Raw genomic sequence first — 26,587 nt, 5'->3', positions numbered from 1 at the left:
AAATTGAGTAGAATTGAAAAATTTAAGCTTGTGGAGCTGGAAGGATGGGTCTGAAGATGAGTGCCTCAAGAATGAAGCTGTAATCTCCGGTATTGGCAAGCTTGATGGTATTTTTGGCAGGAGTATTGAAGTTGACTGAACCAATTTGAATTGTTTTATGACGGAAAGTCTCTTCAACTGAATACTTTTCAGAGGTAGCTGCTTGATTCTTGGTGACTGTAATCTCTGTTTTTTCATTGGATCCACTTACAACCTTGAAGAATTGAAGAAGTTTAAGAGAATTATTATTAGCCTTTTCCTTGGCTCTAGTCAAGTATACATCGAAATTCGGAGTAAGATCGGGACCATAGGTACCAGAGGTGACTCTGGCAAATACATCGTATTTAGTAATGTCATTTTGGATAGGGTCAAGATTAAATTCAAGGAAACCTCCTTTGTTAATGGTTACAGAGTTCCATCCAATAAATACATCATCAAAGTTAGTATATGTATGAGCTGTTGTTGTTTGTTGAAAATAACAAAGTATTAATAAAATATTTCAACATTAACTAGTAAATTGTCAATACAAACACTCTTTAGAATATTTAACTGGACCAATAACAGTTGCAGTTGATGAATAGAGTACATTAATACTATTTGCAAGTCTATCTACGATTCCGGAAAAGAGTGTATAAAAACCTATTTAATAAAAGTTAATAAAAGATAAACTATAATAACTTTGCTTCAATATTCTTTCTACCTACCACCAAGAAGACTAAGTCTAACAAGACCAACTTGGACCAATCTCTTTTCTTTCAATTCATCTTCTGTATAGCTCATGTTTATTTTCTTGGTGAAGAAAATTTCAGTACCGGTCATCTTGAGATCTCCAATTTGGAAAGATCCCTTACCAGAATCCATTCCAACTGTTACTGATGAATAAACAGTTCCTGCGACCAATGCCAAATCTTTTTGAGACTTTTCCTCTCCAGAAGCTAGAGTGAATTTCGATGTTGATTTTTGATAATCGTTCACACATTTAAAGTTAACGACCTCACCATCAGCATTTAATCCACCAACTATCTTAACTAATTTTCCAGCATAAGACAAGTTTCTTGTGTCACCTCTTATCTGCTTTAGAATATCAATAACTGGATTATAGGGGTTATTCGTATTTGGATTATACTCAACAGTATAGTAGACAACAGGATTATCAATCCAAACACCTAAAATTTTAATAATATTAGTCTATTAATAATGTTGTTATTAAAACAAACATGAGATAATTGAAATAGCTTACCCTTTGGAAAAAGATCTGGATCGGTAAAAATTAAAGAGTAAATACCATCAACACTTTCCAGTATTTTATTTCTTGTCTGGAAATATCCAACAATATCTGCGGTTTTATCAAATGCATTTAATTTATTTTGGTATTCAGCATGCAGATGTCTAGTTTCCAATATTTATGAAAAGAATTTATTAAATAAATGTTAGCCAATTTATACTTTTTTTGTTTTTATTTTAAATACTATACTGTTCATCTATTAACTTACTTGATATAAAGGAATTGTGTGATATCAACATGAAGACCTAAAGTATCTTTCACGAATTCTGGAGTCAATCCAAGTCTAGTTCTCAAACCAATCAATGACATGACTCTGCTCATGAAGATCAGAACTGCTTCTTTGAACATTGATAAAGTGTTTGTTCTCATTTCCGCTGATTGATTTATTATTTGATTGAACAAACTACTGATCTGTGCATAAAGAATATTGTATTGGGAGGTAAAGTTTGCAATATTCTGAGTACTACCCTTATTTGCTGCTAAATTGGCAGTTTTAACTTCCAATTGACCCAAAGCTGTTTTGACATCGTCAACTTTACCTAAAATGTATGAGTAGATAGAGATTCAAAATAAATACAATGAATAAGTAAAAATTATAATAGGTATTTACCTGAAGTCAAACCATTAAAGAATTCAACCAAAGCTTTCTTAATCTTATCCTCAACTGCTTCTTGAGGTTTTATTTTTTTATCATCTTTGATAAATTCAAAAGTTATACCAAATATTAAATCGAAAAAAGCAGATACTGCTGGTCCAATAACTGGAACAAACTACAAGCAATATTTAAGTTAATTTAATCTATACTACACGCAGCAGTTAAAAACTAAATAAAAAATACATACACATGCAGTGGCCGTTACAAAGTTTGCGATAGATCTAGAATTATCTTCCCATGTTCTAGCTTCACCTCTGATAGCCTTTTCCAAGTCTTCTTTTGAGTGCTCTAAGATCTTGGCAACGAAATGAACACCTCCTTTGGTTCCATACTTTTTAACCAAGTTCTCTGGTTGAAGGTGGAAATCTCTTGCAATGTATTTGTAGTCAACTATTAAAAAAAATATATTTAAAGAAATTTTAGTTTTGAGATAAAGTGGTTAGGTTTTAATAATTGTGGATATTTACTTCCATTGACGTCAAGTGGATATAAATTTGACATTTTTTATATTTGTTTGATAGAGCAGTTATAATTAAAACAAACAGTCACTAGTTTGGGCTTAAATAGATTTTTTTTTTTGATTGGAATTTGAAAAATTAAAAATTTTGAAATTTAATAAATCTATCCAAATTCTTTTGCCATACCATGCAGATATAATCTCTACCTCTTCTTTTGAGCTCAGATTGGTGACGCCCTCTCGATTGGGTTGATATTTCTATTGTCAAATTGTTTACTTTTGATAAAGACTAATGTGTTATTGTAAAGGTAATTAAATGGTTTTTTTTTTTCACAATCAAAAGAAAAATATTTTCTTGTTGGTTCACCATTTTGCAGAAATTCACCCTTTTTTTTTTTCATTACGCCTAAAAAATCCCAATTTTTTTTTTTTTTTTTTTTTCAAAAAAAATTGTGACATGTTGGTTGATCAAGTTAGTAAGAATCAAAGGAATGGGATATCTTTTTATTTCGTCGAACTTGTTAATCGAATCAATATCCAAACAGCCGATATCTATATTTATCAAAATCTAATAAGAACTTTCAATAAGCGTCTTTTATTCGTGGTGTTACAACTAAGCAAATCTGTTTTCCCTGAGTCGTTGCGAAATATGACTAGTCATATAACATTTAGTGTGATTAATCGTGTCTCCTTATTAACTTCTAACTTCTTACAGTAAATTTGGAAAGTGTTAAAAATTACAAATTTGCTCTTTATCCCAATTCTTTGACTCACCGCCCAGATATAATCTCGACGCCTTCATTTTGAGTGCAGATTGGTGACCCCTCTATCGGATTGATATTCGTATTGATCAAAATTGTTTACTTTATTAGACCTATTTATTGTGTGTTAATTTTGTACAAAACCAAACGTTTTTTTTTTTTTTTTTGAAGTAAAAAACATTTAAAAAGTAATTTGTCATTGGTTGATCATTTTTGCAAATGGGGGTGATCTCTTTTGGAATAAGTTTCGTCGAACTTGATATTCGAATCGATATCCCAAACCACTCTACCGATCTGTCTATCTATCAAAATTCAATAAAATGCATAAAAAACATCTTTAATTATGTCTTTTATTAGTTTTGCTGTGGGCGTTCACATCTTTCGAACAGGTTATTTTTACTAATAACAATAGTTATTTGCAACAAAATTGCAAAAGTGAAATATCTGTTGGTAAATGATTATTATAAAATGACTTGACCAGAAAAAAAGGTGGGTTACAATCTATTTTTTCAAATCTGTTTTCCGCTAGTCATCTTCACTCTTTTTAACAATAATCTCTTTTCTTTTTTGAAAATATAAATTTAAATTTTAATAGCTTTTGCACTAATACTTAGTGAGCGATAGCAGGTCAACCAACTACGAATATACCCAATATATTACACTATTAATGACTAAGTCATTAATAATGTGCTTTATCATCCTCTAACTTAAATTTGTTCTTTTTATTTTTATTTCTTTTTCTGTCATTTTTGTATACTAAAACACAGCAGTTATTCACAACTTTTATTTTAGATTAGTGTTATTTTTATAAAATTAACTTTTATACTTATGAAACTACAAAAGATACTAAATGACAATGTAATTAGTTTGTTATTTTGGTAAATGTAGAAAGTATCATTGTCTGTTTAGAGTTCTACAATTGATTGATTAAACGCTGTAATGAGGTAATCATGTAAACAGCGACCACAACAACAGCAGCAAAAACAGTTCCAATCAATAGATACTAGAGGAAGATATACAATTTTGATGCTAATCTCAAGAACAAAGAAAACTTTGATATATCAGTTGAACAGAAGATCTTCTCATTAAAAAGTTTACAATAAATATAATATGTTTATTTTACTAATCTAATAACATTGAATCAACTTCATCAGTGTCACTTGCGAAAACACCACTTTGTTTGGCATCTTTATACTCTTGAACTCTTTTAGCAATTAAAGAATTTACAGCATTTTTAAGTTCATCAACAGTTATATCTTTGATTACCTTTAATATATATATATATATTAAAAAAAATAAAATATAATATAAATATTTGTTAGTTAATTACTATCCTATTATATTTTAAATGGTCACTATCTAAACTTACTTGTACAGTATAAGACTTTTTAATTTCTTTTCTTACTAGATCTGTTGCTTTCTTAATATCTCTTAATTCAACCCATTCTGCTTTGGCAGCTTCCTTTGCTTTTCTCTGAGTGGTATCATCAATTACAATACCAAGTTTCTTTGCCATATCGATTTTTTCTTTCGCTTTCATATTTACCCATTCAATTGGTTTTGTCTATAGACAATTCATATGGTATTAGTAAAATAGATTGTTTATTAATGTTGTTATTGTTTTTTTTTAAAACTTATTTATACATACAGGTAATTGTTCAGCTGGTAATACATTTTCTAAAAAGTTCTTTTTTTCTTCTAACAACTCTTTTTCTTTTTGTTTGGCAGCCTTCTTGACATCGGACAATTGTTGAGCGACTTTCTTTTTTTCATCTGTGATCTCAGGGTGCCCTTTAATATATTGGCACACATCGAAACCAGAACATTGTTTTTCACAAATATCTTTATGACCAGCTTGTGCAATATCATGACAATCTTTACCTATAAAATATTATCATGAATAATAATAATAATAAAAAATTATTTAAAAATATAAATAAAGGTATTTATAATAATTGAAATATAAATGAAAAATACTTACATCTTTTACCCATAGATGTTTTGGTTAAGCTAGACTTGAAATCAGAATCTTGTTTGGAACTCAATGTTGGACTTGGTGCACTGCTTGTTGTTAAGGAATTCGATGCTTTAGCAGCAGAGCTAGGCGATGTAGTAGTAGATGCAGGTGGTGTTGTTGTTGTTGCTGTTGTTGTTTTTGATTTCGATTTTTTGGTTGCCTCTGGTGCTTTGGTTTTTTCAACTCTAAGGACCTCAGTCTCTTTGGTGGCGGCAGCAGTTTTCGCAGCAGCTTTGGCGGCAGCTTTTGCTTTAGGTTTGGCGGTTGGAACAACCGGAGTACTAGCAGAGGATCCTGCAGGTGATGATGGACTACTAGTAGTAGTTCCAGAATATTTATCCATATCTTTTTTAAGTTGATAAATAGCCATTCTTATTTTCTGAACAGTGTCCTTACTGGTATATAACTTTCCGACCATCTCATCACTGATACAACTGATCGCAATATAAGATGAAAATCCACCTTCAATGAGAACATCCATCTCACTTGGGTAAATATCGAAATCCATCATCCATGTTTTAAATTTATCCATTATTATTTTATAGAAAAATATATTTGTAAACCAATATTTCTACTATTATAATTATTATTATTTTTTTTGAAATAAACAAAAGTTGATGGAGGAATGATGATGAGGAAACTTTGAAAGAAAAAAAAAATAATGTTAAACTTTCAATAACAAATTTCTTTTGATTTTTATCAAAAAACTATTTTTTTTTGCCAATCATCAAGTTGCAGCACCCTTTTGATTTTTTTTTTTAAACATTTTTGATTGAACCAATTTTTTGAATCTTCCGATGATCAATAGATCTAAGTGAAAGAACATCACAATTATTAGGAAAAATTTTCAACTTGAGGGACAAATGGACCTTGTTTCTAAATAATAATATTTTTTTATATTTATTTATTTTTTTTATAATTTATTTATATAACATTTATTATTTATCTCTTGTTATAAGTAAGTTAGTTGTTCTATTGTATATACATATATATTAAGAATGATTAAGATTTAGCCATATTTGATATAAAAGAGCCAAAAAAAAAAGTATTTTATTATCTCTAACAATTTATAACACTACAGTCAAATATTCAAAAAGTTAACTTTTAGTTTTAGTTTTATTAAAATCAATATTATTATTTACTTAGATTAACTAGATTTCTTTAGTTTATAGGAATAAATAATTGATAAACCTATTTTTATTGGTTTCAAAGAGTTGAGAATAAAAATAAGATAAAAAAATAATCAATCAATTATTACCAAAAATAAAATTAAAATTAAAAAATCAAAAATTAAAGTTTTTTTTAAATAGTGTTACAATACGTGATCAATTATTTTTGCACGCAAATTTATTTATATCTTTTATTATATTTATTAATATTATTTTATTATTTGTACTATTACATTACAACTTTTAATAATCATTATTTTATTTTTTTAAGTTGTGTATATATATATATATATATGTTTTTAGGTTTATTTAATTGTTAGAATTAGTATTTTTTTTTTAGAATTTAGTGATCGATTATAATAATAAAGAAGAGATTCGATTCTAGTTTTTACTTGTTTGTTTATAACTATAAATAATAAATATATATTTATATTTAATAATACACAATAAATGGTAGAAGAAAAAAAAGAATATCTCTTAAAAGATATTGAACCTTATTTAGAATGTCTGTTTACGTGTTTTAAAAATAAATGTAAGCATAAATCAATAATATCGATAAAACACAAAACAAAACAATCAACTTACTTTTGGTTTATTTATTTTTATTTAGTTGCAAACGATAAAAATACATTCGAGTGGGATGATAGAAAGAATGATGTTATGTACCAACAGACGTTGAGTGCAATCGAGCATCTAATAGATAACAATCAACTCTCAAAGTTCAGAGACACCCTCAGAATCATGGAGAATCCACTGTCGTTCTCTTGTATTCTACTGGACCTGATAGCAATGACAGAGCCACTGGTTCCATACGAACAACGTTTGAAATGGATATTCTACTATCATGCCGAGAATAATCTTGAATTATTAAAGGATAGTAAGTTTGACAAGACAAACCAAACTACACATATTGACAAGTTTCATTCTAATACTCTAACCTTTCGTTTTTTAGTGATACCAATGTTACCAGATGTAAATAGAATTTTATTTGTAAAGTTATTTGATTTAATGTATCATATCGGTGTTGAGCAATCGAAAAGCAATCATTTCACACCCAAATCAATTGGTTTGGTATTTGGTGGGCTAGTAGTACGTCCACCTCTTAGTTATAGTTTACAACAAGGACAACAACAGCAACAACAACAACAGCAGCATAATCAAGATAGACAAAGTGTAGATATTAGTTTAATAGAAGATTCATGTATATCATCAAATATATTTGATAGTTCATTTGAATCTGATTATGGTGATGATTTAAATAGTAATTTAACAGATAACAACAACAATAATAACAATTACAATAACAGTAATAATAATATTATAAATATATCAGCTGATGCAGTTGCAGGTACTTCAATAACGATATTTTTAATAGAAAACTACAGTCAGATATTTCCAGAGATTATGAGTGAGATCAACGAGAAGGAAAAGAGGATAAAGGACAAGGCAGAGGAGACAAAGGAACTGCTGGAGAAGCGGTACAAAGAGTTGCGTGGAAAAGTACACGAGACCATTAGGAGAATCAAACCGAAACCCGAGGAATCGGCAAGAGATATCGTATCAAAGGTACTCGACGACAAGGAGTACAATGAATTCGTACAGAAACTACAACGCTACAAAGTACATCCAAACGGTCGCATCAGTATAAAGAAAGAATTACAAAAACGAACTTCTTTAAATCCATTCCTCTTTGACAAAGATTAACAATCAAATAAAACCAATTACAAACTTATTACTTTATCATACCTAACATACAGACAATCAACTATGATGTTATTGTTTTTTTTTTTCAAATACTTTGCAATTATTTGATAATGATACATAATCTTTAACAATAAGTCTGATGATACTAAAACAACTGTTGATAGGTATTTCAACTATTCAATTACGACAATAGAAAGGAAGGAATATTGTGAAATGAATATGTTTAGACTACTAAATTTCTTCTATTTTTTGTTTTTTTGTCTTTATATAAATTATTATTATTATTATTTTTCATAATATGCCATGATTGTATATGAAGCCATTACAACAGCCATACCAGAGATTGCAATAATACCACCATATGTAGTTCTCTCTCTTCTAATAACTTCGAAATAGTCAGCACCAGACTCCATCCACCAGAAATATAAACCAAACGGTACCAAGAACATTAGAATAGTGAAAATAATAAATTTAAGAAATACTTTCATATTTTCTTTACGACTATATTAATCACAATTGGCGATAATTTAGTTAGATCTTAATCTTATTATTATCATCGTAATAACAGTTATCAATAGCTATTAGCTTCTCTAATATTTACATTTGATCTAATTGTTTTTGAGTATATTTCTTTGCACCATATTTTATCTCTTTACCCTCTGTCGATGATGTTGTTGTAACATCGTTACTTGATGAAGAGGTAGTTGCAACATCGTCATCCTCTACTTTTTGTTTATTGTTAACAATCTTTTTCTTTTTCTCTACAACTTCGACATTCTCTTGTTGTTGAGCTACCAATTTAGCATTGTCTTTATCTTTCTTTTTATTTGTTGCAGAAGTTGTTTGTTGTTGTTGTTTTTGTTCAGTCTTTTTAACTGTTGTTGTTTTTCTTTTCTTTACATCTGACATTTTTAATATTTATTTGAATTATAATGATATCTCTAGATAGACTTCTTTTACTATATATAACTTCAATTTAATTAATTAAAAAATGATTTTTAATAGTTTGGGGTGAGTTCATTTTCACTTTTTTTTTTGTTTTTTTTTTGATATTGATAATACACTGCGCAGTTGTTTCATCCTGGTACTTTTAAAGATATAATATAATATAATAATCATGAAGTGAAACATACATTATTATTAATGTATTAATGTTTATTTAAATACTTCTTTGTTTTAAGATAGAATTTTGTTTATTCTATCTACTGTTTCATAACTAATACTGCTCTGAATCTAACCTTTCCGGATTCCATTTTCTGTAGAGCTTCAACTGCTTTCTCTAGAGGGAATGTTTCAGTCATTGCTTCTACACCGTTGTTTAGAGAGAATTTCATGGTGTCTTGACTGTCTCTGCTGTCACCGGATGGCCAACCGACAATCGATACCTTTTTAGAGAGTAGTGCAGTGCCATCGACAGAGAACGGCTCTGGCAGTGCCGCCAACAACAAGAGTTTGCCACCGACGTGAATAGTAGGGATGAGTGACTCCACTGCCTTCTTACTGGGTCCGGTGATTACGACCATCATCGGTGCCATCTTGGTGAGACGCTTGATGGCATCGGGTTGCGATCCATCTATGTAGTGCTTGGCACCGAGTTGGATAGCCAACGCCTCCTTATCGGCACCCGAAGAGAACGCCACCACTTCGTAACCGAGTCGCTTGGCGAATTGAATAGCCAGATGACCGAGTCCACCGATTCCCTGAATGCAAACGAGCGAGCCAGCTTTGACATGCTGGTTTCTTATTCCGTTGAAAACGGTTATACCGGCACAGAGCAACGGACCGGCTTTCTCAAATGACATTCCCTCTGGAATTCTTGCGAGTGCATCGTGTGGAGCGCAACAATACTCAGCATATCCACCATCGTAGCTACTTCCACATGCTTTTCCCTTGGCACAACATACCCAGTCGTCATCATCACATGCACTACACTGGTTATTTATTTATTAATTAAATAAGTAGTGATAAGTTAATTATTATAGTTCCGATCAATAATTATCATTTTCAGTTTAAATTATTATTGTAATTATTATTATTATTTAAAAAACTTAACTTCATGACAACAACCACCAAACCATCCAACACCAACTTTATCACCGACTTTGAAATTATCTACACCTTTTCCAATTTTGTCAATAATACCTGCAACTTCATGACCTGGAATACGTGGATAGCTTGTTGAATATCCATTCTGAATGAGTAAGTCGGAATGACAAACACCACATGCCATCACTTTTATTCTAACTTCACCATCTTTTGGTTCTGGAATTGGAACTGTTGTAATTTTAATTGCACCTCCTATAATTATAATTGATTAATATATTATCTAAATTATATATATATATATTTTTTTTTCTATTACCCTTTTCAGGAAAAACAGCACATTTCATAGACATTTTTGAAATTTAAAAGAATAACAAAATAGATATTTAGATTAAATAAGATAAATAAATAATAGATAGATATTTGTTAAATATGAAATTATATTTTGTAAAATTACATTTCGATAAGATATTAAAATATACCACATCATCATTGAAAATTTATCTAAAAATAGAAATAATATTGGGTGAACTTCACCGTTCAAATATAATTAAAATCGGAAGTACACAAACTTAATTGATTAATTTTTGAGAAAGAAAATTTACATATTGTATGTATTCTTTTTTTTTTTTTTGAAATTGTTCAATTATATAAATATATTTTATATTAAACAACTTTTAATTTATTTAAATTTATCTTTATAATAATTTAAATTTAGAATTAAACTTTTAAACAAACTTGAACTATTATAAAATAAAATTATTAATTTTTTTTTTCAAAAATTAATTTAAAGATTTGTTTTGATCCTCTTCCATACCATTACATTTATTTGATTTAAAAAAAAAAATACAAAAATATTAATAATTTTGTTGTTGCAAAAACACACACATATATATATTTGTGATTCAGATGATATAAATGCACATTTGTTTTTTTTGTAAAAGTATAACAGATTAGTATAATATCAATAAAGATTTATAAACAATCTATATAGAATAAACAAATAATAACAATAGATATATAGATAGATAAGATAGATATAGATAAGATTAAACAGAGATCTCTTTATTTTTGTGTTTTATTTTTGTGTTTTATTTTTCAAATAATCAATGGACAATGTAGCAGTGGCAACAACAGCAACAGCAACAGCAGCAACAACAACAACACATGGGTCTACACAACCTGTAGAACAAAATAATAGTATTAATGTTAGTAGTGAAAAAGTAGTAGTTACTCGTAGGCCATGGGGCAGACTTGTTTCGTGTCATCCCGATTCGAAATCACTCGATCTGATCGACGATGAAATACTCTTTGGTAGGAATCACAAGAAGTGCAACATAGTATTGATAGATCCAACCGTTAGTGGTATTCATTGCAAAGTTTCAAAATTAAATCCACATCAACAGCAACAACAACATAATAATAATAATCATCATCATAATAATCAAAAAATATTAAAGAATAGTAGTGAAAATATATGTAATAACGATGGTCCACAAACTATTTGGATTACGGATTTCAGTACGAACGGTACCTTTGTAAAAGGCAATCTGCTTGGCAAAGACAAGACCACCGTTCTACAGAATGGCGATATGCTATCGTTCACCTCATCGAAAATCAACAGTTCACTCTCATTCATATTTCAAGATCTGTTACTATCGAATCAAGATGCAGACGACGAAGAAATCAAAAAATACTATATATTACATGGTATTTTAGGAACGTATGTTATTATTATTATTATTATATAATATATTTAGTTATTTTTTTAGTTAATCTAATCTTATTATTATTGTTATTGTTATTGTTGTAATTATAATAGGGGAAACTTTAGTGTTGTTAAAAAATGTACAAAGAAAGACACTGGTGAATGTTATGCGGTAAAGATTATCGATAAGAAGAAATACTGGCATCTATCGAGTACAAGGAATCAAACAGAGAGTGAAATCAACATTCTCAAACAGATTAAACATCCAAATATTATATCGATCATGGAGATATTCAACACCGAACGATATCTCTATATTGTATTGGAATTAGCGACTGGTGGTGAACTTTTCGATAAAATAAGACAAAAAGTGTGTAACTAACTTTGCAAAGTTACATAGTAGTAAATAATCATCATTATTAACAAACCTTTGCATATGATATCTTATCTAGGGAAAATTTAGTGAACCAGAAGCAAAAGATGTTTTTAAACAGATATTGAATGCAGTCTCCTATTTACATCAATTGAATATTTCACATCGTGATTTGAAACCAGAGAACATTTTGTTTGGCAATCACAGTAGCGATTCACCTATAAAGATAACTGACTTTGGTTTAGCAAAGATCATTGGTGAGAAAGAGATCGCTACAACTCTTTGTGGTACTCCATTATATGTTGGTAAGTGTTTACTAGTGTAAATCAATTGAATGTTATTAGTAACCTTTTTGAATATATTATAACTAACTAACTAACTAACAAATTTGTTTGGTTTAGCACCTGAAATTATAAAGAGTTGTTTGAATACCGATGATAAGAAAGAGAATATCGGTTACGGAAAGGAGGTGGATGCTTGGTCGTTGGGTTGCATTTTGTATATACTGTTGTCGGGCAGACCACCGTTCGATGTTGACAATGCCGGTGTTGGATTCAAGCAGATCAACGAGGGAAACTACTCGTTTGAGTTTGTGGTGTGGCGCACCGTCTCTGAGCAAGCGAAAGATCTCATCACCAAGCTTCTCAACGTCGATCCACACCGCCGTATCACACCGAAAGATGCATTGAATCACGCGTGGTTCTCTGACGATCTCTATAGGAGTGGAACAACTTTAAATCAATCACCAATCAAACAGCAGCAACAACAACCAATTATACATCTTGCCAATATTAAATCACAAAACTCTGCAATCTCTTTGAATTTATCATTCCCAAAGAGTAGTACACCGTCAACAACAGCATCGACTACATCAACAACATCAACAACATCAACGACATCATCAACAACATCAACTACATCACCAACATTTTCAACACCATCTAAATCGAGTAGATCATCGTCATCATCTTCTTCATCATCATCATCATCATCAACATCTTCAACAACAAAAGGTAAACTTCAATTTCAAACACCTACTAAACCATCCAGTAGTAGGCAAATGAAACCGATGTCACCGGTACGAACAAGTTCAACAGCAGCAACACCGAAACGACAGAAATCACCATTGAAACCAAGCGAACCAATCACCATTAGCGACAATGAAAATGAAGAAGACAAAGTAGAAGATGAATCATCAGAGGCTCACGAAGAATCAAAGAAAAGAAAAGAATCACAAACATCACCATCACCATCATCATCACCATCGACAACTTCATCAACATCAACATCAACATCATCCGCCAGATCTTCATCTTCAAAGACCAATTCAAAAAGCACTTTGAAAAAACTTAAAAGTTAACTCTTAAACTTTTTTTTTTGACCATCACCAACAACAACAACAACAATTATTAATTAATTTAAATAATTGAATTTATATAAACAATTTTAATAAATAATCAAACGAAACGAAACTAAACGATACTAAACAAATGATAATATATTTAATTAAAGATAAATTAATAAATAAATGTTTTACATTATTTGAAGAGCGCCCAAAATTTCAAATTCAATACTTCACAAGTAAGTAAATCAAATATTTTTTTTTTTTTATTTATCATTATCTCTTATTTTAATTAATAACTAACGAATTGATTTCCATGGATTTATAGGTGTTCTCGCCACTACTCGAGCAAAACGAATATGAGTATAGCCAAGATAAATTATGTTATGATAAGGCCAAGTGTGTAAAGTATATTCCAGAGGCGCACTGGGATCCACAAAACAGAAAGGTGCCACTTTCCGAAAGTACTCTCCGTTACAACAGGAAAGCTTACCTGTTTAACGGAGGTTACTATTATATTAACAGAGACGTGAACGGAGCCAACAATATCTTGTCGGCTGGTTTACGTCTTATCAATCCATCTTTCGAAAAAGATGCGAGACATCAACTTCTTAAGAAGTTTCCACGGCTCCAGGAGGACGACGCTGTAGATTTGATCGATCAACGATAAAAAGTTGGTAAGTTGTCAGAGAAAAAAAATTATTTTTAAAAAAAAGCACACTTTACTAATTTTTTTCTGTTTGAAAAAAGAATTTGACATTTGAAGAGCGCCCAAAATTTTTTTTAAAAAATTTCAAGCAAAAAAAAACAATAAAAAAAATTCTATTTTAAAATAAACAATATTGTTAAGAAAAATCTTTATTTATATATAAATATTTAACCATCAAAATTAAAGAAAAGATTAATCAGTCACTGTAGTAGTTTGTTTAAGATCAAATTATAAATATAATATATTTTTTATACATATAAATAATAAAAAAATTTCAAAAAAAAAAATTTTGTTTTTCAAAAACTATTTATACAAGTGCTTTCATTTTTGTATTCTTTTTTTTTTTTTGTTTTATTATTATTATTAATTTTAATAGATAAGAATAGAAAGAACGATTTATATTAAATATTGTTTTTGTTATTTATTTATTTATTTTAATATAATATTAATAGAATATAGAATATATATATATATATAGATAGAAAGAGAGATAGATAGATAGATCCAATCTTGAAGTTATGGCATCATTAGATGATGAGTTAGATTCACTATTGAGCAGTATCTCTCATGATGAGACACCGATTGACTCTGAAAGATTGAGTTCTATCTCAAACTTTTTAACAACTGGTGCTCAGAATCAATCTCATACACAACAGCAGCAGCAGCAACAACCACAACCACAATCACAACAACAGCAACAGCATGGTCATCCACAACAACAGCAACAGCAACATGGTCATACACAACAACCAACTCAACAGCAATATGTTCAACAGCAAACACAACCAATTCAGAATATACAAAATAAACCACCACCACAAACTCAACAGCAGCAACAACAACATGGACATCCACAACAACAACAACAACAACAACATGGTCATCCAATTCCACAACAACAACAAGTTAGACAAACCTCTCCTTTACAGCAACAACAACAGAGAATGATGACACAACAAGGAGGTGTTGCACATCCTCAGCAAATGATGGGTGCTAAACCAATGGTACAACAACAAACGACATCACCACAATCGACTGCACCTACAACCTCTATGTATAGCATGGGAGCCAAACCAGCACCACAAATGACAATGCAACAACATATGAAACCACAAGCTACACAACCAATGAACAAACCACCTGGTCAACAACAACCGATGATGTCGACAAACCCACAACAACAGACAGCCACTGGACGTCCAGTCACCATTAACATCAATCAAGTCAACACTTCGACACCGACAGCAATCACATCGTCTACAACCATCGGACCAAATACAGGATATCAACAATCACAACAAGCATCACAGCAACAGCAACAGCAACAGAGACCTATGGTACAGCAACCCGGTGGTATGCCACAATATAAAACAGTGGCTGGACAGCAGCAACCACAACAGATGTCGATGCAAGGAGGACAGATGAAACCGATGCCAATGATGGGTGCTAAACCAATGGGACAGCAACAACAACAACAACCACCATCTCAACAGCAGAATTCGATGCAAGTACAACGACCAATGGTAACATCTCCAATGGGTCAAATTCATCATCAAAATATGGCACAGCAACAACAACCACAACCACAACAACAAAGTCAACCTCAACAAACTCAATTGCATACACAACAACAGACTACAATTCCACAACAACAACAACAACAACAGAATACTATGGTAACACAACAACCTCAGCAACAACAATCTCAACAACCAATGGCACAGATTCATCATCAGAATATGTCTCAGCAACATTCGCAACAGCAATCATCGCAACCTCAGCAACAACAATCAATTACACAACAAACTCAGCATACACAACAAGCTCAACATACACAACAAAGTCAACCTCAGCAGCAGCAGCAATCACAACAACCAAATCAACCACAACCACCACAAGCAAAATCAAATCATCTTCAAATTCAAAATCAAGTACAAAACCATTTCAATGCTTTGGCACTTGCCTATAGAAATCATGTATTGGCAAAGGATGTACTGATGCATCATTTGGTGTTACTGTTTGGCAAAGACAATGCAGAGACCTACAGCACCAAGATTGATAATATTGATCCAACCAAAGTACCGACTTTACCTCCAGATTTCAACATTACAACAATACTAGATAAAACTCCACACCTCGTTGAGATGACCAATCAATTCAAGAGAGCGTCACAAGCACAGAATACTCCACAGGGTGGAGCAGCTGGACAACACCCACAGCACCCGAATCAAGCAGGTGGACAACCGCATCCGAATCAACAGCAATCACAACAATCGCAGCAACACCAACAGCAACAACATCCACACCAACAAAATGCACAGTCAGCAAACAACAATCAGACACAATCGAATCAATCTTCATCAACATCATCACAAATCGGTACTCCACCAACAGTATCTACACCGCCAACTTCAATGTCAGGTGCATCCGGTAGCATTGCCAATCAATCGGCAACAACAGGATCGGCATCACAACAATCGGCTGCTTCGAAAGCATCGCTAAACTCTTTGAGAACACTCGGAGTGACACCAACCACCGTAACCAATGGAGTGCATCCAACACCACCCATTCAAAAGGAGAAGCCAAAGAAAACCACAGAGAAAAAGAAAAAAGACGAAGAAAAAGAAAAGAAGGAAAAGGAAAAGGAAAAAGAAAAAGAAGAAAAGATGGAGGATGACAAGCAGTCAATCAAAGAACTCAACGATGTCACAAGAATTGCAAACATCGATATGCGTAATGAGAGTGATCAATTCTTGCCAGAGGCTGGTGCAGACGAAGAGATCACCTATGTCACAGAGATCGAACCATTATTCTTAAATTCACAACCTCTGAAAAAGAAGATATCATCAATTGGTAATTATATATAAAATCATATATTATAATGACTTTTTTCCAATATTGGAAAATTACTAATATTAATTTCATTATCATTATTATTATTAGCATCTAAAGCAGGTATTAGAATTGTTGAAGAGGATATATATGAATATTTATCATTGGCAACTCAAGATTATATGAGAAATGTATTTGAATATCTTATCAAGGCGTCGCAACAGCGTGTTGAGATTCACAAGGAAGATCTACCATTCACAGTGACATCGGATCAAAAGAAAAAGCTGTTGCTCATCGAAAAGCGTGAGAGAGACGAAAAGATCAGAAGAGACAATGAGGAGACCGAGAGATTGTTGAAAGAGGCTAAGCAGCTGGAGGCTGCCATGAAGAAGAAACAAGACGACAAATCAACCGCTGCCATGAGAGAGAAGTTCAGTAGAGTGCGTCAGGAAGAGGAGGAAAAGATTCGTACCAATGCCGCCAACATGACTGCGTTGGCTGCCGTAGGAAATATCGGTAAGAAAAAGTCGGTCACTCCGATGATGGGTCGTTTGGGTGGGCTGACTCCACTGGCACCGGCATTGTCCGCGATTCAACTGGCTCAACTCACATCATATCAATCGCTATTGAAAGAAGGTCAGACACTGACACCAGACCAAAATGTCCAATATCAACATTTGCTCGATCAACAAGCAAAATTTGAGCAACGTTTGTCTCAACCTGCCGGATCACTTTTGACACCAACACCATTCCTTGGACAGTCGTCAGCATTGCCGACAACTCCTACCACGACTACTACTACCCCAACTCCAACGCCAACTTCAGCCCCAACCACTACTCCAACCCCTACTCCTGCAGTAGTACCAGCAACTCCAACCACTCCAACACAATCAACACCGACCACCAATGGTCCATCTCCAATGGAAGGTGTCACACCTACTACCCCAACAACAACAACAAGTTCTACAACAGAAAACTCAACAACCACAACTACAACTACTTCTACCACTGCTACCAATGCTTCAACAGATACTCCAATGACTCCAGTCAGTACAACAGAGACAAACACAACTGCAGTGGCCACAGAAGGAGCAACTACCACCATTTCATCTACCAACCCACCAACATTACAATCAGCAACATCCCTCGGTGCATTCCCTTCACTTGGTAGAAGTATAACTAGTTTCCTGCCACCATCAAGTTTGGAAACAACAAAGTCAAGACATACCAACAGAAAGATATGTAAAAAAGATTGTATATTTGCTTCCAAACTTATTGGATCGCATGTCATTCAGAAATATGAACTAAAGAGATTAAGAAAGAGACCATTTTTCCAATAAAAACTTTACGAATTTGTAACAACAAAAAAAAAATGATCGTTTTTATATTTCATATTCACCTACATAGATTATGTGATCATCGTTTGTGATACTTTTATTTTATCCCACAAACCACAAAAATCTGAAAAAAGAAAAGTGTTAATCAGTCCCAAGATATTTTTTAAAAGTGACACCAAATATTTTTGACAAGATATTTTTTTTAAAGGTCAAAATAAAACATCTTTTTAAAAAGATTTAATGAGCAAATCTTCTTTTTGTTATACTTAATTATCAAAAATGTTTAGTTTTAAAATATTATATTTATTACTTCTTTACTTGTATGTTGCTAATTCAACATTGGCAAGCAATGAATGTAAGTGATAATTCTCTAGTTATTACAAACATTGACTGACATTACTAAATAGTAAATAGTATCAGATTTTTAATTCAACAATATCAATTGGGAGTATTAAATTTGACTGCCACTGATTGCAATGGAATTCAAAATAATGCACCTTCTCCATTTATCCGGTGTATCATTGATTCAAACTCTTCTAAAGAATCAATTCAATCAATGTATGTATCTCTCCAATGTTACACCAAAAAATTTAAATCTTATTTTTTTATTGTAAAAATCAGGTCAATAAATAATAATGTACCTGTAAATCTAGGTGTCCCACAAAATTTAGCAGCTCTAACCTTTCCAAATCTACAATCACTAATAATTACATCAAACACCTCCATTGTTTTCGATACTACTATAGACATCCTAGGATTACTTGATATACCTACTAATGCCAACTTAAATTATATTTTGTAAATAATTATTTTTTTATTTTTTTAAACTTAACATTTATTTAACATTTTAAATTAGATTTGATTTCCCCCAACAATATAGTTTCACTAACTTTCCAAAAAATCTAAAGTTATCAACATTGTAAATATCCATATCATATCAAATTCCTTGAACATATTCAACTAATCAATTTTAAAGAAAACTCTTAAAAGCAACAGCACTTACCAATGTACCAGTTTCACTTTATTTATCACCAATGAAAGATATTTCGTTGCAATTACCAGAAACCTCTACTTTTATAAATTCTTTAGATTTTAATCCTGGACAAGACTTTTCAACTTTGGAATCTATGTATGTTTTCAAATATTATATCTAGAATTAATACTTATTTAAGCTCTATAGGTCTATAGGAAGTGTATCTTTTGGTTCTAAAACCATTGTAGATTTTAACCAATCTCAATTTCCAAAATTACAAACTTTAAGTATTACATCATCGAAATCACAAAATCAAGTTCAGCTAAATCTAAATTCTGAGAAATTAGCAATATTGTAAATTATAAAAAAATAAGTATTTTTTTTTAATTTTTATTAATATGACTCCAATATAGGTGGTTTCACGGTAATTTTAGTGTAAATTTAAATACAACCGGTTTATTGTCTATGTAGGTTAAGTGATAAGAAAAAACAATATAATATTAATTTATTTTTTTAAAGCACTTTAAACTTTACAAATTTTACTCCAACAGATCTATCTATATTTCCAAGTCTAAGCACGATGTAAATATTAATTTGAAGTACTTATTGATTTTCAATATTTTAATTTCAATAATTTTATTCCATCACAAAATTGTCTAGACGGTTATTAAATGTACAAACAGAAATAACAAATGCCTCCAATATAAGAAACTTGTATGTCATCTTTTTTTGGTATTTTTTAAAACATTGTTGTATCTAATTAAATCAATATAGGGAGATCAATTCCTCGAAACTAAGTAAATTTCCTCCTTACTCCTGGTTCTCTCCAAATTATTTTTATTAGTATGTTATTTTCAATCAAATAGCTTTTATTTTTTTAATATGTTAAATAGTAAAATCATAGATAACCAGCTAGATGGTAGTTTACCCAATTATCCAACCTATCCTTCTTATTTCTTTGTAGGTGAGAAAGGTATTACAGGAGTTGTACCTGAGGCGGCATGTAATTCTTATTATCTATACCTAACAGGAACCAGTGTAACTAGTGTTCCAGATTGTATTTATTGTTTTTGGAATTTCACCATATTGGGAATGCCAAATTCCATTCCACCGAAACCAAATGACTTTATTTGTAGTAAGTTTTTAATTAAAGGGAAAGGATATAATTAAATTTTATTTCTAATCAAAATTAAACATTTTTAGACTCTACAGTTTATAATCCCTTCATAGTTAGGAAGAGTATACACGATAATTTAATATACAATGGAAAGTATGTATTATTTTTAAGATTTTAATTTATTCATTTTTATTAATTTTAAATATAGGAATTTGGGTTATGGCTACCCTAACGATATAGATCCAAACTTAAATTTTGTTTTATATAATACAAAGTTCAAGTACAACAGTCAAAACAAAACTGGAAATTTACAAAACGTCCAATTCTCTAAATTGTTTCGTGTCTTTATGAATCTATCTTGGGTTACAGATGGTAAATATTAATTATTGGAAAAATTTTAATTTATTCACTCTAATCAACTACTATTTAGTTACTGAAGTTAAACAGGTATCAATTGTACAATTACCTTACAAATTAAATATAACTGTTTATGGTATTTTCGATCCTACTTATTCCTATGAAGTTTTAGTAAATGGAAATAATATTTGTAAAGTACAAAATATGTCAACATATATAAATTGCTTTATGATGGGCTCTTTTAACGATGAATCCAACTACTTAGTTGGAGCAAACTCATCTTATTTAATAGAAAGTATAAACACTTTTTATAAAAAAGGTATATTGTTTTAAAATTTTGCAAAATTTCTTTTATTAAAATTTGTTATTATTTTTAGATTATCCTATAGTTTCATCAGTTCTACCAATCCCAACTAGTGGTGGGAAGGTTGTTTTTTATGGAAACTTTGGTACTTTTGGTCAAACAAATCCATTGATTAAAATTAATAATCAGAATTGTATCATTATTAACAAATCCTCTACAGTTTTGGAATGCAATATTGGGCAGAGTTCAGAAGGTGTAGCTTCATTATTAATAAGTGTTGATGGATACACATTTAGTTCAAATACTTTATTAAAAATTTGTAAGTATTATTAATATTAATTTTAAACATTGAATATTAATTTATTTTAAAATATAAAATAAAAGATAAAGATGAAGAAGAAAGAATAAACTGTGGATATAAAAACAATTGCAATAGTAATGGAAATTGTACTAATGGTAGTTGTCAATGTAATTTGGGATTTTTAGGTCAATTTTGTGAGTTTAGTATGTAATATAAAAATTGAGCTATATTATTTAACTAATTGATTTTTCAAGGTGAAACATTTAATGGAACTATAAACATAAACACAACTTCACCTGTTCTAGGAATCAATGCCAAAGATCATCAATTCGAATTCTCTATGGTGGCAATACAGGAGGTTGATCAACTATCAAATGTTGTTGCTGAAGTTTTAACAGAAAATTGGAGATATAATCAAACTTTAGAAAACAAAATTACAACATTAAGCTATTTCTTGAATAGTACAAATACCACCATTCAAGTTAAAACAACTATTCAATATTCAGCTGAGCAATGGATAGCAGAGTTTGCTGGAATCAATACCACTATTTTACCCAATTCTTTAAAATTATCGTCATATCTCTCAGGATGGCAATACCAATCAAATTTAAATACGATTAGATTTGTGTTTACTACAACTCTTGGCGATTTCGATAGAGATTGTAATGGAGAATTCAGTCCAGTTGGATCTAATCAATTGGATCAATCAGTCGAGTACTTAAAAGTTATAAAAGATGGAATAACTTTTTATGGTAAATTTTTGGATAGATCTATATCAGATGGAAGAGTAGCATTCTCAAGAAATATAGTTATTAATCAAACAGAGAATGGAAATGTTTTTATAGCAGTAGAGATGCCACAATGTCAAACATGTGAAATCGATCCAAACTTTTCATTGTTGCTCAATCCTAATGTTGAAGGTTGCGATAGTAAATCAAAATTATGGTGGATCATTCTAGTATCATGTGTTTGTGGAGTAATCTTTATTGGATTGTCTATGATAGGAATATTTTATTTACGAAAAAAGAAACATACAATCAAACTTATAATGATGTCAAAATTGGATAAAATTAAGAGTTAATAATAATTCAAATTATGTATAATAAAATTTAAAAACAATATTGTTTCTTAATATATGTTATTTATTCGTATTTCTGAAGAACATCACCGATCGATGGTGATGATTGAATATCTATTGAAATTTCCTCTAATTTTGATGGAATTGTAGATGGATCTGGAGGAGGAGGTGGTTCAGCAGTCAACATTTCAAATTGTCTTCTTGATCTACGGTATGCCAAATGTATAGCGTGATTTATAATAAGGAAACCAATTGGACTTGTAATGATTCCAGAAAAAATAATGGTTTCATTTTCTTTCATAAATCCAACAATAAACATAATCACTGTTGTTAAAATTAAACTGATTCCAAAAAATGCCCATACAGTGTTCAATTTGGTAAAGTTGGAAAACAAGGAAACCCTCACTAGTTGTTGTTGTAGATTGGCTTCATTTTGATTGTCTGTTGTAGTTGTTGTCTCTTGGTTTTCTGTTGTTGTATTTTCATCATTGTTGTTGGTGTTTATTATTTCAGAGTTTGCTGGTGATGGTGGAAGTTGTTGTATAGAGGAGATGTTAATGTGAAAAGAGTTGGTTGAATCATTCAGGTTGATAAAGCTGTTTTGTGCGATTTGACGTTGAGTTGGGATCCTATAGTCAGAGTTATCGAAATCGTCCAGCGGTATAGATATCAGACTTGGTTGGTAGTGTATTGGTTTGTTATTTTCGAATGGATTTGGACTATTGATTGTATTGCTGTTGTTCGATGATGAAATCTGACCGACCAATATGGCAGATGGTGAGTTTTCTAAATTTAAACTTTGCTGACTTAATTTCTTTCCATTTGATAATGGTGATTTATTCAGCAAGATTCTAGGTGAAATAGGTGGTGTACTAATATATTTTTTTGATAAGACTATTGGTGAGTGTATTGGAGTTGATCCTCTGCTAATACTCTGAATGGCAACCGAGGAATCTTTATTTTCATTAGTTTCCATTCTTCGGACAAATTTACAAATACAAGAAAAACAATTGTAAAAAAACCAATGATATTTAATTACTATTGATTTGTATAAAAAGAATTTAAGAATAAATAAATAAAATAATAAATAATGTAAAGGAAATCAAAATGAAAAATGATATCTGTAGAGTAAACCACAATGATTTACATTGTTGTGTTGATGAGAGTTATATTTCTGATTGTGATCCTTATTATTCTCCACTATTTAAATCATTATAACCAAAAGGCAGTCAATAATGAAAATTAATGATTTGGAATAGATATTAATTTAACAGACAAGTCAGATATATAAACAAAAAATTAAAATTTGAAGAGGTGTATTGCTACCTGGTAAGTAGGAATGGGTGGTTTGAAAAATGAAATAATTAAATATATGATATTTATTATTTTATTATTATTATTATTATTGTGTTGTTATATTTTTAAAATATAAGTATAACAATGTTTTTTAATTATGTAGATGTGGTGTTGGTTGATATTAAATGATAGATAGATACATAGATAGACAGACAAAGATTCCTTTTTAAAAAAAACAAACAAAAAAAACAAACAACTTAAAATTAATCCATATGTAAAGAAAAATATTAAAAAATTATTCTATATATTATTTATTTTAAAAGAATATATTCCTGTGTGTGTTTGTTTTGAGTTGGTTTATTCTATTTAGTGGGGTATGAAATCTATTAAAAAGACTACTATTCAACCTCTTCTATCTGTAATTTATTTAAATAAATAAATTGAATACAACTAAACTGGAAATATTTAAACGAGTGGTTAATAAAAAACACATAATTATTATTACCATATTTATATAAAACACACATTAGTTTATCCAATTAACACACTCACGCTTAGTGTGAAAAATAAAATAAAACAAAAACAATTTTAATAAAATAAATATCATAATGACAATGACAATAATGACGATGATGATTGTGATGATAAAGAGTCTATAATAATCTAAACAAATTGTGATTTTAATTTTAATTTATTATTATTATTACTTTTATATTAAACAGTCAGTAATGTAGTGGTGATGATAGATAGAGTTAGAGTAACTTCTTGCTATCTTATAATTACTTTGATTAACAATAATAATAAAAATAAATATTCTCTGTTGGTTGACTGACAGATATGATATGATATGATTTGATTTGATTAACATTTTTTTTTAAAAGAGAAAGAGTGTTAATTATCATTATCAAACTCTGCTGGAAAATTCATGAACCTTGAAGGTCTATCCCAAATTAGATTGTTTTTATATTTATATGATTTGACACGGTGCAGAGGAATAGCACCCAATTCAAATTTAGAGAACGCCACTTCCATCAAACCAATAAATCTGTCTTCATATAAAATAGTGAAATCATCGACATCTGTATTCATTGAAGCTTCCCACTATAACAAATTAATGATTAGTAATACTGTTATTGTGATTAACCAAATTAAGTAAATTAATTGTGATTTACAATAAATCGTAGTATATCTTACTTTTATTCTATTGTATATCTCTTCTGACGAAGGTAACCTTGATTTCTTTTCATCCAAAACATTCTCATCCTCTGACTTGGGAGGTTTAACCTTTACTTTTTTCTCTTTTTTTGGACATTCTTCATCTATATCATAGTTTGATGAAGGTGAAGATGACATTATCTGTGCATTCGCTTTCGCCTGCTCTTCTTGCTCCATTTGTTCTCTATACAGATGATTCATATTAGATTCAAGGTTTGACATGCTTAATACTTTATTAATACTAAATAATTCTCTTTCCTAAACTAAATGAATAAATAAAAGGTATAACAAGATTAAAATGAAATAATAACAAGACATAATAAGTGTTTTATCTTTATAATTTAAAAAATTAAATCTGAATATTTTCTCAAATTCATTTAAATTATTTTTTTTACTGAACACCTTCTTTTTATCATATCTTTATTTGTACAAATATGATAACAATACTGTAGTTGATGTATTTGTTAACATTTGTACACTACGTAGTTAAAGTGTTAGTTATACAATGTAATCATTCTTTATTAAGAGTTATTAAGTACTTTAATTAGTTGATATGTTAGATCTTTTGTTATTTTTGCTTCTGATAGTTGTTGTTGTTGTTTTTTTGTTCTTCAAGCACTCTTTGTAAAGCATTTACATTTTGTTGCATTAATGTTGATGATTGTTGCTGTATCATTTGTCTTTGTTCTTCTATTCTATCATCAAACATCTTTCTTCTTTTAGATTCTCTGACATCTCTTACTATTGGTGGTGGAAATGAGGTTGATAGATGCTGTTCTTGTTGTTCTTGTTGCTCTTGTAGTTGTTCTTGTTGTTGCTCTTGTTGTTGTGGCCAGCCGGCTTGTTTATTTTAATCTTGTAACTATTTGTTGTAAATTGCTTTGATATTCTATTTACTTTGTGGAGATACTCTATACCAACAGCTGCGATGTTAACATCATTCAACAAAAAAAAAAAGTAATGATATAGTTAGTCGATTTATCTTCTTCCTAGAGGGAATGTGTAGTAACAATCGAACTTTAGTTGGATCAATGTCAAGACTCGGTTCTGCAGCCAAACCAGAGAAGCATTATGGTTGTCGGAGAGGCCGTCGCCCTTTACCAAGTATTCCAACCTGTTGCCAGTGCCGTAGGCACGATTCCTTTTAGATATAATTGAATGAATGTCGTCAAAGTTGGTCTCTTGAGGATCACCAACTATAGCAACTTGATATCTGCTACATGGACTGTTCTAGACGACTTCCTTGAATTGTTGATCTTAATTGTGACCTTGATATCTGACTCGGCTGAGGTGATTTTGAAATGGTCCACACCATTGTGATGGAGTTTCTTTTTGTCGTTGTCGACTGTCCTTTGAGTATCTAGTCTGCATCTGTTGACAAGGATCCAATCGTCTACTTTGAATTTGACTGGTTTACGATCCTTATCATGTTGTTTGGCTTGATTGACTTGGGCATCTCTCGCCGTCCACGCTACCCAACACTTCCACCAACAATAAATTTATAATTCAATTAAT

General features: G+C 30.6%; 10 protein-coding genes across 10 annotated transcripts; 4 read left to right on the top strand and 6 right to left on the bottom strand.

Annotated features, from left to right (window-relative positions):
• Nucleotides 1-22: 22 nt before the first annotated feature.
• On the bottom strand, nucleotides 23-2,480 carry PPL_04835 (uncharacterized protein; the record flags this gene model as incomplete). The annotated part of the gene is made up of 8 exons (XM_020575732.1): nucleotides 23-495; nucleotides 571-678; nucleotides 744-1,205; nucleotides 1,325-1,428; nucleotides 1,533-1,863; nucleotides 1,935-2,094; nucleotides 2,167-2,369; nucleotides 2,447-2,480. 8 exons carry the CDS (start codon nucleotides 2,478-2,480, stop codon nucleotides 23-25), a joined length of 1,875 nt encoding a protein of 624 aa, XP_020434527.1.
• A 1,839-nt stretch (nucleotides 2,481-4,319) lies between these two features.
• PPL_04834 (uncharacterized protein) lies at nucleotides 4,320-5,746 on the bottom strand (the record flags this gene model as incomplete). Its single annotated transcript, XM_020575731.1, has 4 exons — nucleotides 4,320-4,463; nucleotides 4,567-4,761; nucleotides 4,846-5,078; nucleotides 5,179-5,746. The coding sequence occupies 4 exons, from the start codon at nucleotides 5,744-5,746 to the stop codon at nucleotides 4,320-4,322; spliced, it is 1,140 nt and encodes a 379-aa protein (XP_020434526.1).
• A 1,087-nt stretch (nucleotides 5,747-6,833) lies between these two features.
• On the top strand, nucleotides 6,834-8,087 carry PPL_04833 (uncharacterized protein; the record flags this gene model as incomplete). The annotated part of the gene is made up of 4 exons (XM_020575730.1): nucleotides 6,834-6,915; nucleotides 6,994-7,260; nucleotides 7,336-7,355; nucleotides 7,380-8,087. 4 exons carry the CDS (start codon nucleotides 6,834-6,836, stop codon nucleotides 8,085-8,087), a joined length of 1,077 nt encoding a protein of 358 aa, XP_020434525.1.
• A 284-nt stretch (nucleotides 8,088-8,371) lies between these two features.
• Nucleotides 8,372-8,996, bottom strand: PPL_04832 (vacuolar ATPase assembly integral membrane protein VMA21; the record flags this gene model as incomplete). The annotated part of the gene is made up of 2 exons (XM_020575729.1): nucleotides 8,372-8,588; nucleotides 8,689-8,996. The coding sequence occupies 2 exons, from the start codon at nucleotides 8,994-8,996 to the stop codon at nucleotides 8,372-8,374; spliced, it is 525 nt and encodes a 174-aa protein (XP_020434524.1).
• A 293-nt stretch (nucleotides 8,997-9,289) lies between these two features.
• On the bottom strand, nucleotides 9,290-10,483 carry PPL_04831 (zinc-containing alcohol dehydrogenase; the record flags this gene model as incomplete). The annotated part of the gene is made up of 3 exons (XM_020575728.1): nucleotides 9,290-10,013; nucleotides 10,136-10,385; nucleotides 10,450-10,483. 3 exons carry the CDS (start codon nucleotides 10,481-10,483, stop codon nucleotides 9,290-9,292), a joined length of 1,008 nt encoding a protein of 335 aa, XP_020434523.1.
• A 756-nt stretch (nucleotides 10,484-11,239) lies between these two features.
• fhkD (CAMK family serine/threonine-protein kinase) lies at nucleotides 11,240-13,571 on the top strand (the record flags this gene model as incomplete). The annotated part of the gene is made up of 4 exons (XM_020575727.1): nucleotides 11,240-11,853; nucleotides 11,953-12,208; nucleotides 12,291-12,516; nucleotides 12,613-13,571. The coding sequence occupies 4 exons, from the start codon at nucleotides 11,240-11,242 to the stop codon at nucleotides 13,569-13,571; spliced, it is 2,055 nt and encodes a 684-aa protein (XP_020434522.1).
• Nucleotides 13,572-14,780: 1,209 nt separating this feature from the next.
• PPL_04829 (uncharacterized protein) lies at nucleotides 14,781-18,434 on the top strand (the record flags this gene model as incomplete). Its single annotated transcript, XM_020575726.1, has 2 exons — nucleotides 14,781-17,115; nucleotides 17,206-18,434. 2 exons carry the CDS (start codon nucleotides 14,781-14,783, stop codon nucleotides 18,432-18,434), a joined length of 3,564 nt encoding a protein of 1,187 aa, XP_020434521.1.
• Nucleotides 18,435-18,710: 276 nt separating this feature from the next.
• On the top strand, nucleotides 18,711-22,564 carry PPL_04828 (calcium-binding EGF-like domain-containing protein; the record flags this gene model as incomplete). The annotated part of the gene is made up of 14 exons (XM_020575725.1): nucleotides 18,711-18,786; nucleotides 18,839-18,989; nucleotides 19,408-19,560; nucleotides 19,612-19,758; nucleotides 19,924-19,986; nucleotides 20,088-20,118; nucleotides 20,179-20,201; nucleotides 20,298-20,461; nucleotides 20,608-20,674; nucleotides 20,730-20,893; nucleotides 20,952-21,197; nucleotides 21,256-21,501; nucleotides 21,567-21,686; nucleotides 21,738-22,564. 14 exons carry the CDS (start codon nucleotides 18,711-18,713, stop codon nucleotides 22,562-22,564), a joined length of 2,478 nt encoding a protein of 825 aa, XP_020434520.1.
• Nucleotides 22,565-22,625: 61 nt separating this feature from the next.
• Nucleotides 22,626-23,537, bottom strand: PPL_04827 (uncharacterized protein; the record flags this gene model as incomplete). The annotated part of the gene is made up of 1 exon (XM_020575724.1): nucleotides 22,626-23,537. The coding sequence occupies one exon, from the start codon at nucleotides 23,535-23,537 to the stop codon at nucleotides 22,626-22,628; it is 912 nt and encodes a 303-aa protein (XP_020434519.1).
• Nucleotides 23,538-24,748: 1,211 nt separating this feature from the next.
• On the bottom strand, nucleotides 24,749-26,387 carry PPL_04826 (DUF504 domain-containing protein; the record flags this gene model as incomplete). Its single annotated transcript, XM_020575723.1, has 5 exons — nucleotides 24,749-24,958; nucleotides 24,986-25,330; nucleotides 25,710-25,912; nucleotides 26,194-26,213; nucleotides 26,293-26,387. The coding sequence occupies 5 exons, from the start codon at nucleotides 26,385-26,387 to the stop codon at nucleotides 24,749-24,751; spliced, it is 873 nt and encodes a 290-aa protein (XP_020434518.1).
• Nucleotides 26,388-26,587: the final 200 nt, after the last annotated feature.

Source organism: Heterostelium album (assembly GCF_000004825.1).
Source record: "Heterostelium album PN500 unplaced genomic scaffold PPL_scaffold4, whole genome shotgun sequence".
NCBI classification, from domain to species: domain Eukaryota; phylum Evosea; class Eumycetozoa; order Acytosteliales; family Acytosteliaceae; genus Heterostelium; species Heterostelium album.
This window is presented reverse-complemented; position numbering and strand designations above follow the sequence as displayed.